General features: G+C 47.5%; 1 protein-coding gene across 1 annotated transcript in view; it reads left to right on the top strand.

Annotated features, from left to right (window-relative positions):
* Nucleotides 1-14,529, top strand: part of ANAPC1 (anaphase promoting complex subunit 1) — a 348,684-nt gene that overhangs the window by 276,539 nt on the left and 57,616 nt on the right. The window contains exon 38 of the mRNA XM_075339585.1: nt 13,368-13,454. Coding sequence (XP_075195700.1) covers nt 13,368-13,454 — 87 coding nt within the window. The remainder of the gene's footprint in view (nt 1-13,367; nt 13,455-14,529) is intronic.

Raw genomic sequence — 14,529 nt, 5'->3', positions numbered from 1 at the left:
CCTTATACCATGCTCTGACCCGCTCTGGAGGTAACTTTCTGTACATATGTACTGTACACAGTATACCATTGCACATTACAGTATATACTATACAGCATGTCTATCAATTTGCATTTGTGGATACAGCATTATACTTTCTTTCTGCTAACCAGTACAGCACATTGGTTGTACTGTAACATAATTGCCTGTGCAGTTTTCCTACCCCACATTTGGCTTAGTTCTGCCCTTATTTTTTGGAGAATAGATTTGGGGTGTGTTTTTTTTATGTATTGTACCAAATTAAAGATTGTCATATTTATACATCATTTTTTCTCTAAATATTGTGCCTCCCGCACACCAACAATTTTATTGTAAGGTAATGTGTAGTTTAATTTGTTTTATATGTTTTTACTGTACAGTATTTTGTATTAGTGTACTGTAATAATTTTACATGAATACAGTACATTATTTTGTATTACTATAATCAGTTTGTATAAATACAGTAAATATATTTAGGTTGTGGAACGCATTGTCTGCGCTTCAATTATTTCCTATGGGAAAATTCACTTTGATATAAGAGTAACTTGGTTTAAGAGCACACGCCTGGAACCAATTATGCTCGTAATCCAAGGTTCCACTGTAATCGGAACAGACAAGGCAATCTGTCACAAAGACAGATGAAGTGGTTGAATAGTGTGTTGTCTTTCTGGCACCCAAATTGGACACATTGCTCAGGTTGACCGATTATTTGGAGGCATCTGGTGAGGACCCAGCTGTTGGGTCAATGAGAAAGTTAAAGGTAGGCGGAAAATACTTTTTTAAAGTGATTTCAAGGAATTTGGCTGTAAGCCTAAATCAAGGACACTGAAGTCTGAATTCTCCGAAATATTACCTGTACCATGTGCCAAACCAGAAAGGAGCAGGAAATTAGGCAGATGAATCAGTGGCACATGAATTGGTGTAGGAATGAGGGGTTTGAACTTCTGGAGAACTGGGATGACTTCTCTATTGACTATAGTCTCTGCGATAGAGATGGGCTTCGCCTCAACTGGGAGGGTGCAGCTGTGCTATAGGAAAATGTATGAAATACTGATAGGGGTTTGTTACAAGTCTTCAAATATAATGAAAGCAGCAGAAAAGATCCTTCTAAAGCAAATGGATGAGGCAGCAAATCAGGATGAAGAAATTCAGCTACCCTGATATAAATTGGGCAGCAAAAACCTGCAAGTTTATCATAGGACACATGCAATAATAAGAGAGGTACACTTCAAGACCTAATTTTAAGCAATAGGCCAGACAGCATATCAAATGTTCACATAATCAACACAAAGGAGAATAATGTAATATTACAGAGGTTTATGTAAGCTGGAGACTTGGGCTGAGAAATTACTATTGACGCTTAATATAGACAGTAAGGCCATACACTTGTTTTCATATATTTTTATTAAATTAACGTTAACAGAATAACATATCAAATCCACACAATCAAGATATTATTATGCGTAGCATACCATTATTTCAATACATGTGGAGATCTATTGTATGAATACATTTTTTTTTTATCTGGGGGGATAGGTATAGAAAAAGAGAAGAGAGAGGGGAGGGGGAGGTAAAGTCATTGCTTTATTGGGGATGAAAAGGGGAGGAGGGTGGAGGCAAGGAAAAACAAGGTGAAGAGGGAGTGGGTAAAAGGAAGAACAATGAACGTAAACAAATCTCAACCATGTTAACAGCCTTCCATTTTAGGAATATAAGCATATTGTCAAGAAAGCATGACTGAAGGTTTGAATAAAAGGATTCATGTTATGAAAAGGTTTTTAAGTAGTTATAAATTATTTATTTATGTAATACCTTGTATAAAACTATTCCAGTGATCCCATCTTTAGTAATAGGAGGCAAAGGCATTGTTAATGGTAGCAAAGTACTTCTCGAAGTTGTTGTGAAGAGAAGTTGTCTCTACGTCCTCAGAGATGGTGGGAACCGTAGGTTTCTTCCAATTAGAAGCTAGAAATAAATGAGTTAGGATAGGTCTATATATAGGATCAAAATTTTCCAAATTAAGTTAAAGCAGGGCCATTTGGGGAGTTACCTGAATTGTGGCGTTAGTAATCTGATTAATCAGACTAGAAATATTTTCCCAGAGACTCTTCAATCTCAGACAACTCCAGAAAATGTGGAGTAGAGTATCTCTCTCGTCGCAATCCCTCTAACATAAAGGGGATGTCTCTGTATTAAATTTAGCAAGTCTGCATGGAGTGAGATACCAACGCGAGAGAATTTTGAAGTGAGATTGATGGAGAGAGGCACATGCATTTGAAGAATAGGTTAGTGAAATGGCTTTCTACCATTCCTCATCCGTAAGGCTATGTGCGCACGTTGCGTAAATACATGCAGTTACGCTGCGCTTTGTAGCGCAGCGTAACTGCATGCGTCCTGCGTCCCCTGCACAGTCTATGGAGATTGTGCAGGGGCCGTGCGCACGTGGTGTTTTAGAGCGCAGTAGCCGAAGCGCTGCGTAAAAAGAAGTGACATGTCACTTCTTCCGTGCGCTTTGCCGGCAGCTCCTGCTCTGTCTATGGGAGGAGCTGCAGGCAGAGCGCATGGAATCGGCTTCACTACGGACATTTCTGCAGCGATTTAAAGCGCACATGTGCTCTTCAGATCGCTGCAGAAATTTCTGCAGTGAACTGTACGCAACGTGCGCACATAGCCTTAAGCTCTTACCCAAATCTTTTTCCCAATCTTAGCATATATTGGCTCTTGTGGAACGTTTGATTGTTATTGAAGTAGTTGTAGATATTTTTACAACACCATAGGGACATTCTGGTTGGGTTACAGAATAACATGCAGGTTATTTCAGAAAGGGGTTTGTAAATAATAATTTTGTCCTTAAAATTTCCCTAAATTTGATGAGGGCCTTAAAATCAGAGTCTGGGACCTTGTGTTTGATCTTTATATCCAGGATGAATACAAAGTATTTTTCGTTAAAGATGTCTCCAATCGTTTATAGATTTGACTCCTGCCATGTTGGGGGAATTTCTGAGTTATCCAAAATCTGCAACATTTTTAGGGGAGTATTTCTAAGATGATGATTTTTATTTTTTAAATTAGTCAAAGTTTTGGCCAAAGTTTTCCATGCTCTTATTATAGCGTATAAAGTGGGGGAGTTTGGAGGAGGAGTAGAAGGGTTGGTTAGGCGAGTTAAAATTAAAGATTTTATGGGTTGGTAATTAACAGAGGACATCTCTAAATCCATCCAAGGAAATAAATTGCTTCCCTCTATTAGCCTCTGACTGTTTAAGTTAGAAACATAATAGTTTTTAATATTTGGGAGCCCTATACCTCCCATTTTTTTCTGTTTTTGAGTAAAATGTTTTTGTTCACTTTTGGCCTTTAAGGCTATGTGCGCACTAGGCCGTTTTACCCGCGGATTTACCCACGGTTTTGCTGCGGAAATTTCTTGAGAAATGTTTGAAATCTTTCTGCAGACATTTCCCAGCAAAACCTATGAGAAAAAAAAATAGCTGTGCGCACGCTGCGTTTTTTTCTCAAGAAAATTCTTTGTGAAGATTTTCTTGAGAAAATTTCTTTAGAAAATGTGCATGTCACTTCTTTTCCGCAGGTACCTGCGTTATACCCCCGGTATTTCACTCCATTCACTGTAATGTAATCGCGAAATTCCGGGGGTATACCGCAGGTAGCAAATGATGTGCGGTATACCCTCGGTATAGCCGCGATTTACCTGCGGTAATGTACATCGCTGCCTGCGGTTTTGCAGGAAGTGATGTCATTATGACAGAAGAGGAAGCGGAGCAGAGTAAACACAGACATCACACTCCCTGGACGCCGCACAGAAGCACTTCCGTGTGACCTCCAGGTGCCCGTGCAGTCTGTGTCCCGCTCCGGCCCCGCGGCTGCCTGCCCTGCAGTGTCAGTGTCTGCCCGCAGTATCAGCAGCTTGTCACGCTGCAGCGCAGGCAGACACTGACACACAGCAGTGCGTGCAGCTGTGGGGATGACGGGCGCTGCTGTCAGGAGGTGAGATGAGATCATTACCTGCTGTGACGATCTCCTGCCTCCTGACGTCACCGCGGTCACTGCTGTCTATGCCCGCGGCCCAAGACTGTCACTGGCGGTGACGTCACGGGCTCTCGCAATACTGCTGACAACGTGGCGGGCATAGAAGGCAGTGACAGCGCTAATGGCAGGACTGCAGGAGATCATCACAGCAGGTAATGATCTCATCTAACCATGAGCATTACTCTCCCAGCCAATGGGGAACCTTCTGTTCTTCACTTACTGGGACAGTGACTATGGTATGGATCGTCGTGGGACCCCCCCTTATTGGATTACGCCGGACCCGGATTTGATTGTTCTTGTCAATAAATTGGTGAAAGAAGGAATGTGGGGAGTGTTTTTTCAAATAAAACTTTTTTTGTTGTCTATTTTTTATTTCTTACTGACTGGGTTGGTGATGTCGGGTATCTGATAGGCGCGTGACATCACTAACCCCAGGGCTTGATGCCAGGTGACGTTACAAATCTGGCATCAACCCCATATTTTACCCCATTTGCCACCGCACCAGGGCAACGGGATGAGTTGGGGCGAAGTGCCAGGATTGGCACATCTAATGGATGCACCACTTCTGGGGCGGCTGCAGCCTGCTATTTTTAGGCTGGGGAGTGTCCAATAACAGTGGACCTCCCTAGTCTGAGAATATCAGACCCCAGCTGTCTGCTTTACCTTGGCTGGTGATCCAATTTGGGGGGGACCACACGTTTTTTGTTTTAAATTATTTATTTAATGTAAAAGAACAGCGTGGGGTGCCCTCTGTTTTGGATTACCAGCCAAGGTGAAGCTGCCAGCTGTGGCCTGCAGGCTGCAGCCGTCTGCTTTACCCTTGCTGGCTACAAAAGATGGGGGGACCTCACGTCATTTTTTTTTTAATTAATTATTTATTTTTTGGCTAAATACAAGACTAGGCACCCTTTAGTGCCACATGAAAGTCACTAAAGGGTGCCAGCTTAGAATATGCAGGGGGGTGGGACATTATATAGGTCTTTCTCATCTATCTATCTATCTGTTCATCTATCCATCTTTCCCTCTATCCATTATCTGTCTATCTATCGATTATCTATTATCTATATTATTTATTGCAGTTCAGCATAAAAAAACCGCAGGGACCAACCTGCGGAAAAACCGCGGCAAAAACGCATGCGTTTTTCCCGTGGTTTTGGTGTGGTTTTTTACCGCAGGTGCGGTAATCTTCAACTCCCAGGAGTTTCTCAAGAAATTTTCTTGAGAAAAATCACTTTTCTAGTGCGCACATAGCCTTATAGTTCCAAATAAAGTCACTAAGTACTTTTTGGAGTTTGTTTAATTGATTTGCCGGGATCATTAAAGGTATGGATCAAAGGATATATACAATTTTTGGTAATGTCATCATCTTTAAGAATACCACTCTACCTAACCACGACAAATCCTTATTTGAGGTGCGTTTCAATATTTTCAATCAGAAGACTGTTATTGCAACCATTTTTGTTACATTTTTATTGAGGAGCACTCCAAGATAAGTCATAGATTCATTCTCCCATGAGACAGAAGTGGAAGTACCTATCTGTTCGATAATATCATTGTTGAGGTTGAAGTGCATCATTTTAGGGTTTTTTTTGTTTAACTTGTAATACGATATTTGAGAGAACTTTTCTAGTATCCTAATAACTTCAGCAGCTGACGTAATGGGTTCTGACAGGGATAATATCACATCATCTGCGAAGAGCCCTATCTTATGATGGGTGTTTCTAGTGTGAATACCCTTAATGTCTGGGTTACTTCTAATGTGCTCAGCAATAGGTTCAATGGATAAGGTGATCCGCAGAGGAGAGAGGGGACACCCTTGCCATGTACCATTAAGGTGGTGTCACACATAGCGACAACGACCTCGCTGCTATGTCACCATTTTCTTTGTCGCTCCATTGGGAGACCCAGACAATTGGGTGTATAGCTTCTGCCTCCGGAGGCCACACAAAGTATTACACTTAAAAGTGTAAAGCCCCTCCCCTTCTGCCTATACACCCCCCCGTGAGTCACGGGCTCCTCAGTTTTTATGCTTTGTGCGAAGGAGGCACACATGCACGCATAGCTCCACAATTTAGTCAGCAGCAGCTGCTGACTATTTCGGATGGAAGAAAAGTGGGCCCATATAGGGCCCCCAGCATGCTCCCTTCTCACCCCACTCTGGTCGGCGGTGCGGTTAAGGTTGAGGTACCCATTGCGGGTACATAGGCAGGAGCCAACATGCTGTTTTCCTTCCCCATCCCCTAGGGGCTCTGGGTGAAGTGGGATCCTAATCGGTCTCCAGACACTGGGACCGTGCTCCCTCCGCAGCCCCTGGGGAATCTGCTGGACAGGAGCTGGGTATCGTCAGGGACAAGGCCCTGCTACTGTGAGGTACTCTGTGTCCCCTTGGGGACAGCGCATGGAGCGCTTGTGTCATACACGCTGCAGCACTGCTGGGTGTGTTAGTGCGCCGGGACTACCGCGCTGACCGCGCTTGTTTGCCGGCCGCGCTTATAACTTTAGTCCCCGGCTTTTGCGGCCTAGTACCGCATATTCCCGCCCCCGGGCCTGTCAGTCAGGGGAAGGGAGGGACGCTGCACTGGACGTCAGCGTTGAGGGCTGGAGCATACTTTGTATCCTCCTCCCCCCTCACTGAGCACAGTGGGACACCAGATTCCCGCACTTTCTTGGGCACGCCCACGGCCCCCTCCTCACAGAACGCTGGCAGCCATTCCTGTCAGCACTTCTGAAGCTAGAGAGGAGAGACAAACGGCTCTGGGAGATCCAGGCAGGGAATCTGGTGGTCACACAACCGCTTTGGGCGGTCGGTAAGCCGCACCTGTTTCTAGGTGCTGGCCCCCCTGGGTGCCGAAGTGTATATATATAGGTTTATATGCTATACATTTACTCTGTACGGTCGCATTGGTTTTTGGCTATATACCCTCCCAGATTGTACTCAGAGGAGACAACAGCATGTCGTCTGCAAATAGCAAGGGTGCCAAAGCACAGGCTTACTTTGCAACCTGTACCTCATGTGCGGCTATGCTACCTGCAGGTTCCACCTACCCTCATTGTGTGCAATGCTCGGCACCTATGGTACTTACTCAGCCGGAGCCTCAGCCACTAGTGGGACCCTCGGCCCAGGTAGAAACACCGGCTGCCACTGTCCAGGTGACAGGGACGGAGTTTGCAGTATTCGCTGACAAACTTTCTGAGACTATGGATAAATGGTCTGCTAAGATACTAGAAGCTTTGCAGTCCAGACCTGTAACACAGGCCCCGGGCACTGTTGAATCATTGACCCCAGGCCCCCCTCGGTTGGAGCAGCAAAGTGCTCCTGGGGTGACTCATAGGTCTCAAGGTGAGGTCTCTGACACGGACCGCAGTCCCAGACCACCTAAGCGGGGTCGCTGGGAGCTTCCCTCGACTTCATCGCACTGCTCAGGGTCTCAGCAGGAGGACTCTCTAGAGGATGAAGCGGAGGGGGCAGATCAGGACTCTGATCCTGAAGCCGCTCTCAACCTAGATACACCAGAAGGGGACGCCATAGTGAACGACCTTATAGCCTCCATCAATCAGGTGTTGGATCTTTCTCCCCCAGCTCCTCCAATTGAGGAGTCAGCTTCTCAGCAGGAGAAATTCCGTTTTAGGTTTCCCAAGCGTACAATGAGTATGTTCCTGGATCACTCCGATTTCAGAGAGGCAGTCCAGAAACACCGAGCTTGTCCAGATAAGCGCTTTTCTAAGCGACTTAAGGACACACGTTATCCTTTTCCCCCTGACGTTGTCAAGGGTTGGGCTCAGTGTCCCAAGGTGGATCCTCCAGTCTCCAGACTGGCGGCTAGATCCATAGTTGCAGTGGAAGATGGGGCCTCACTCAAAGATGCCACTGACAGGCAGATGGAGCTCTGGTTGAAATCCATCTATGAGGCTATCGGCGCGTCCTTTGCTCCGGCATTCGCAGCCGTATGGGCGCTCCAAGCTATCTCAGCTTGTCACTCGCAGATTAATGCAGTCACACGGGCCTCTGCTCCGCAGGTGGTGTCATTAACCTCTCAGGCGTCGGCGTTTGCGTCATACGCCATTAATGCTGTCCTGGACTCTACGAGCCGTACGGCGGTAGCATCCGCCAATTCGGTGGCAGTCCGCAGGGCCATGTGGCTACGTGAATGGAAGGCAGACTCTGCCTCCAAAAAGTTCTTAACCGGGTTGCCATTTTCTGGCGACCGCCTGTTTGGTGAGCGATTGGATGAAATCATTAAACAATCCAAGGGAAAGGACTCATCCTTACCCCAGTCCAAACCAAAAAGACCTCAACAACGGAAGGTACAATCGAGGTTTCGGTCCTTTCGGCCCGCGGGCAGGTCTCAATTCTCCTCGTCCAACAGGCCACAGAAGGGTCAGACGAACTCCGATTCATGGCGGTCTAAGTCACGTCCTAAAAAGACCGCCGGAGGAACCGCTCCCAAAGCGGCCTCCTCATGACTTTCGGCCTCTTCACGCCGCATCCTCGGTCGGTGGCAGGCTCTCCCGCTTTTGCGACGCCTGGTTGCCACAGGTACAAGACCGTTGGGTGAGAGACATTCTGTCTCACGGTTACAGGATAGAGCTCAGCTCTCGTCCTCCGACTCGTTTCTTCAGAACATCTCCGCCCCCCGAGCGAGCCGATGCTCTTCTTCAGGCGGTGTGCACTCTGAAGGCAGAAGGAGTGGTGATCCCTGTTCCTCTTCAGCAACAGGGTCACGGTTTTTACTCCAACTTGTTTGTGGTGCCAAAAAAGGACGGATCTTTCCGTCCTGTTCTGGACCTAAAACTGCTCAACAAACACGTGAAAACCAGGCGGTTCCGGATGGAATCGCTCCGCTCCGTCATCGCCTCAATGTCCCAAGGAGATTTCCTAGCATCAATCGACATCAAAGATGCTTATCTCCACGTACCGATTGCACCAGAGCATCAGCGCTTCCTGCGTTTCGCCATCGGGGACGAACACCTTCAGTTCGTGGCACTGCCTTTCGGCCTGGCGACAGCACCACGGGTCTTCACCAAGGTCATGGCAGCAGTTGTAGCAGTCCTACACTCTCAGGGACACTCGGTGATCCCTTACTTAGACGATCTGCTTGTCAAGGCACCCTCCCGAGTGGCATGCCAACACAGCCTGGACATTGCTCTGGAGACTCTTCAGAGATTCGGGTGGATCATCAATTTCACAAAGTCAAATCTGACACCGGCCCAATCACTGACACATCTTGGCATGGAGTTTCATACTCTTCCAGCGATAGTGAAGCTTCCGCTGGACAAACAGCGTTCACTACAGACAGGGGTGCAATCTCTCCTTCAAGGCCAGTCACACCCCTTGAGGCGCCTCATGCACTTCCTAGGGAAGATGGTGGCAGCAATGGAGGCAGTTCCTTTTGCGCAGTTTCATCTGCGTCCACTTCAATGGGACATTCTCCGCAAGTGGGACAGGAAGTCGACGTCCCTCGACAGGAACGTCTCCCTTTCTCAGGCAGCCAAAGCCTCTCTTCGGTGGTGGCTTCTTCCCACTTCATTGTCGAAGGGGAAATCCTTCCTACCACCATCCTGGGCGGTGGTCACGACGGACGCGAGCCTGTCAGGGTGGGGGGCGGTCTTTCTCCACCACAGGGCCCAGGGTACCTGGACTCAGCCAGAGTCCTCCCTGCAGATCAATGTTCTGGAGATAAGGGCAGTGTATCTTGCCCTAAAAGCGTTCCAGCCGTGGCTGGAAGGCAAACAGATCCGAATTCAGTCGGACAACTCCACAGCGGTGGCATACATCAACCACCAGGGCGGCACACGCAGTCGGCAAGCCTTCCAGGAAGTCCGGCGGATTCTGCTGTGGGCGGAAGCCACTGCATCCGCCATATCCGCAGTTCACATCCCGGGCGTAGAAAACTGGGAAGCAGACTTTCTCAGTCGCCAGGGCATGGACGCAGGGGAATGGTCCCTTCACCCGGACGTATTTCAAGAGATCTGTTGCCGCTGGGGGATGCCGGACGTCGACCTAATGGCGTCCCGGCACAACAACAAGGTCCCGGCATTCATGGCACGGTCTCAAGATCACAGAGCTCTGGCGGCAGACGCATTAGTTCAGGATTGGTCGCAGTTTCATCTGCCTTATGTGTTTCCTCCTCTGGCACTGTTGCCCAGAGTGTTACGCAAGATCAGGTCAGACTGCCGCCGCGCCATCCTCGTCGCTCCAGACTGGCCGAGGAGGTCGTGGTACCCGGATCTGTGGCATCTCACGGTGGGTCAACCGTGGGCACTACCAGACCGACCAGACTTGCTGTCTCAAGGGCCGTTTTTCCATCTGAATTCTGCGGCCCTCAAGCTGACTGTGTGGCCATTGAGTCCTGGATCCTAGCATCTTCAGGGTTATCTCAAGAGGTCATTGCCACTATGAGACAGGCCAGGAAACCAACGTCCGCCAAGATCTACCACAGGACGTGGAGAATATTCTTATCCTGGTGCGCTGATCAGGGTTTTACTCCCTGGCCATTTGCCTTGCCCACTTTTCTTTCCTTCCTTCAATCCGGATTGGAAAAGGGTTTGTCGCTCGGTTCTCTTAAGGGACAAGTCTCTGCGCTCTCTGTGTTTTTCCAGAAGCGCCTAGCCAGACTTCCAAAGGTGCGCACGTTCCTGCAGGGGGTTTGTCACATAGTTCCTCCTTACAAGCGACCGTTAGAACCCTGGGATCTGAACAGGGTGCTGATGGCTCTTCAGAAACCACCTTTTGAGCCAATGAAGGATATTTCTCTTTCACGCCTTTCGCAGAAAGTGGTCTTCCTAGTAGCTGTCACATCACTTCGGAGAGTGTCTGAGCTAGCAGCGCTGTCATGCAAGGCTCCTTTCCTGGTGTTTCACCAGGACAAGGTGGTTCTGCGTCCGGTTCCGGAATTTCTCCCTAAGGTGGTATCCCCCTTTCATCTCAATCAGGATATCTCCTTACCTTCTCTTTGTCCACATCCAGTTCACCAATGTGAAAAGGATTTGCACTTGTTGGATCTGGTGAGAGCACTCAGACTCTACATTTCTCGTACGGCGCCCCTGCGCCGCTCGGATGCATTCTTTGTCCTTGTCGCTGGCCAGCGTAAAGGGTCACAGGCTTCCAAATCAACCCTGGCTCGGTGGATCAAGGAACCAATTCTCGAAGCCTACCGTTCTTCTGGGCTTCCGGTTCCCTCAGGGCTGAAGGCCCATTCTACCAGAGCCGTGGGTGCGTCCTGGGCTTTGCGGCACCAGGCTACGGCTCAGCAGGTGTGTCAGGCGGCTACCTGGTCGAGCCTGCACACTTTCACGAAACACTATCAGGTGCATACCTATGCTTCGGCAGATGCCAGCCTAGGTAGGCAGATCCTTCAGGCGGCGGTTGCCCACCTGTAGGAAGGGGCCGTTTTTCGGCTCTATTACGAGGTATTATTTTACCCACCCAGGGACTGCTTTTGGACGTCCCAATTGTCTGGGTCTCCCAATGGAGCGACAAAGAAGAAGGGAATTTTGTTTACTTACCGTAAATTCCTTTTCTTCTAGCTCCAATTGGGAGACCCAGCACCCGCCCCTGCTCCCTTCGGGCTGTTGTTCTTTGTGTACACATGTTGTTCATGTTGAATGGTTTTCAGTTTTCCGAACTTCCTTCGGATTGAATTACTTTAGACCAAATTATAAGTTTCCTCCTTCCTGCTTTTGCACCAAAACTGAGGAGCCCGTGACTCACGGGGGGGTGTATAGGCAGAAGGGGAGGGGCTTTACACTTTTAAGTGTAATACTTTGTGTGGCCTCTGGAGGCAGAAGCTATACACCCAATTGTCTGGGTCTCCCAATTGGAGCTAGAAGAAAAGGAATTTACGGTAAGTAAACAAAATTCCCTTCTTCTGTGACGTAGCAGCGACGTCGCTGTGTGTGACATCCAGCAATGACCTGGCCCCTGCTGTGAGGTCGCCAGTCGTTGCTGAATGTCCTGCTTCATTTTTTGCTCGTCGCTCTCCCACTGTGAAGCACACATCGCTGTGTGTGACAGCGAGAGAGCGACGAATTGAAGCGAGCAGGGGGCCGGCGTCTGGCAATATGCGGTAAGCTGTAACCACGGTAAACATCGGGTAATCAAGAAGCCCTTAGTTACTAGCATCCGCCGCTCTCACGCTGCCAGTGCCGGCTCCCTGCTCCCTGACACGTAGCTGGAGTACACATCGGGTAATTAACCAGATGTGTACTCTGGCTAGGAGTGCAGGGAGCCAGCGCTAAGCGGTGTGCTCTCACGCTGCCAGTGCCGGCTCCCTGCACACGTAGCTGGAGTACACATCGGGTAATTAACCCGATGTGTACTCTGGCTAGGAGTGCAGGGAACATTGAGCCGGCACTGGCAGCGTGAGAGCAGCGGACGCTAGTAACTAAGGTAAATATCGGGTAACCAAGAGAAGTGCTTTCCTTGGTTACCCGATATTTACCTTAGTTACGCTTCCGCGCGTCGCTGCTGGCTGGGGGTTGGTCACTGGTGAGATCTGCCTGTTTGACAGCTCACCAGCGACCATGTAACGACGCAGCAGCGATCCTGATAAGGTCAAATCGCTGGTCGTGATCGCTGCTGCGTCGCTATGTCTGACACCACCTTTAGAGATGGAGAACATATTAGACATCTGATTGTTTGCAAATATCCTGGCAGTTGGATCTACGTTTAAGGCCATAACTCTATTGATGAACTCATCATCAAAACCAAACTTTCATAGAACTGCTTCCAGATAAGACCAATTTACACGATCATACGTCTTTTCTGCATCTAGAGAGAAGAGAATTGCTGGTTTAACCCTTGCCCTCTATATGATGGATTAAATTAATTGTTCTTCTTGTGCCATCTGATGTTTGACGTCCTTCAACAAAACCTAGCTGATCTTTCTGAATCATAGTTGGGAGTAATGCTTTTAGTCTACTGGCGATTATCTTTGCATAAAGGCCATACACTTGGACAGAGGCAACAAAATTTACAATTTCATACTGAATTTTAAAGCATTACGTAAAACTGCAAGGGAAATAGACCTTGGCGTACGAGTAGCTGGCAAACTACTTAAGTGACCAATGCCACTGCTGCCAAGATAAATAAAATCATGGGATACATTAAAATACATATAGATGCTCACAAGAACAGTTTTACCACTATACAAGTCACTAGAGCGGCAACACTTTGAATATTGCGCACAATTTCGGTCTCCAATGTATCCGATTTTGGTTATATATGTTGGTTGTGATTGTGTGGTATACATTGATTTGTAGGGTAACAACACATTGTGTTTTTAATTATTTTTTTTTCGTTTGTTTAGGTATTCACTGAGCACGTCAAACTCTTCGATAGCAGCTATGCTCTGCGCCTTGTATCCTCATTTCCCTGTCCACAGTACAGATAACAGGTAATCTCCCTGGATGACTGTCGGGTTCACATGGCTCAGTTACTAATTATTTTTTGCTGTTCTGAAATATGGTTGTTTTATTTCTATTTTTCTCTTACCACAAAGTATGTCACCATATTGTTCATTACACATATTTGCTCTTTCTGAGTAGATAGTTTTCATTTTGTAAGGAAAATGACTTTTTAGAATAGTAAGGATTCTCAGAAGTAAATTGATTAGTCAAACACTGGCGCATCAAGGAAAATATAATGACTCTGGGAACCCTCAAATTCTAAACCTTCCTATGGACGATGTTAGACGAACGTTGGTCAAAACCACTGGTTTGACCTACAGACTAATGTGTGTCAGAGCCCCAGACAGATGATTGTTGGAAGGGTTAAAGATCAGCATGTTCAATTTTGGACTTCCAAATCTTTTATTCACCCTGAGATAAGCCACTGCCAGAGGTGTCTGCCAGCAGCTCTTATAAAGAATACAGGATCGCTTGGCACAGCGAGATAGACTGAGACAGCTGCTGGCCGAACAACCTGCCAAACCATCGTTCTGCCAACAGCCATCTAAGTTGTATAAAGGCTTTAAGGAACCTGTCACATGTAAAAACACTATTAACCTGCAGATATGTGGTTAGTCTGCAAATTAATATGGTAGCATTTGGAACCTGGCAGTCACCTGCACATTGAGCCCCACTGCTGGCAGGAAAACAACTTCATTTCTTATGCCAGTGTTTGGGTTTCAGTCACAGGGGCGGCGCTGTCGTGGACTTTTACCACTCTGTGTATCGAGAGGGGCAGCTGTAACTGCCCTCGGCAGTGACTGACAGCCGGGTCTAGTGCTGTGTGGCTGTGAGTTAGTGTGGATGCCGGTTACATCTGTCGTTCTTGATACACAGAGCGGTGACTGAACCCGTGCCAGATCCGATCCCATGAATCAAGTTTCCTCTCAGCGGTGAAGTTCAATGTGCAGGCTCCAGGCAAGTTCCAAACGCTATTAACCTGCAGATTATCCCCATATCTGCGGGTTGATAGCGTTTTTACACATTACAGGTTCCCTTTAGGAATTTTAATGCTGGTAAATT

The sequence above is a fragment of the Anomaloglossus baeobatrachus genome, chromosome 3, assembly GCF_048569485.1.
Source record: "Anomaloglossus baeobatrachus isolate aAnoBae1 chromosome 3, aAnoBae1.hap1, whole genome shotgun sequence".
Classification (NCBI taxonomy): Eukaryota; Metazoa; Chordata; class Amphibia; order Anura; family Aromobatidae; genus Anomaloglossus; species Anomaloglossus baeobatrachus.
Note: the sequence above shows the minus strand (reverse complement) of the source record. Positions and strands in the feature narration are given on the sequence as shown.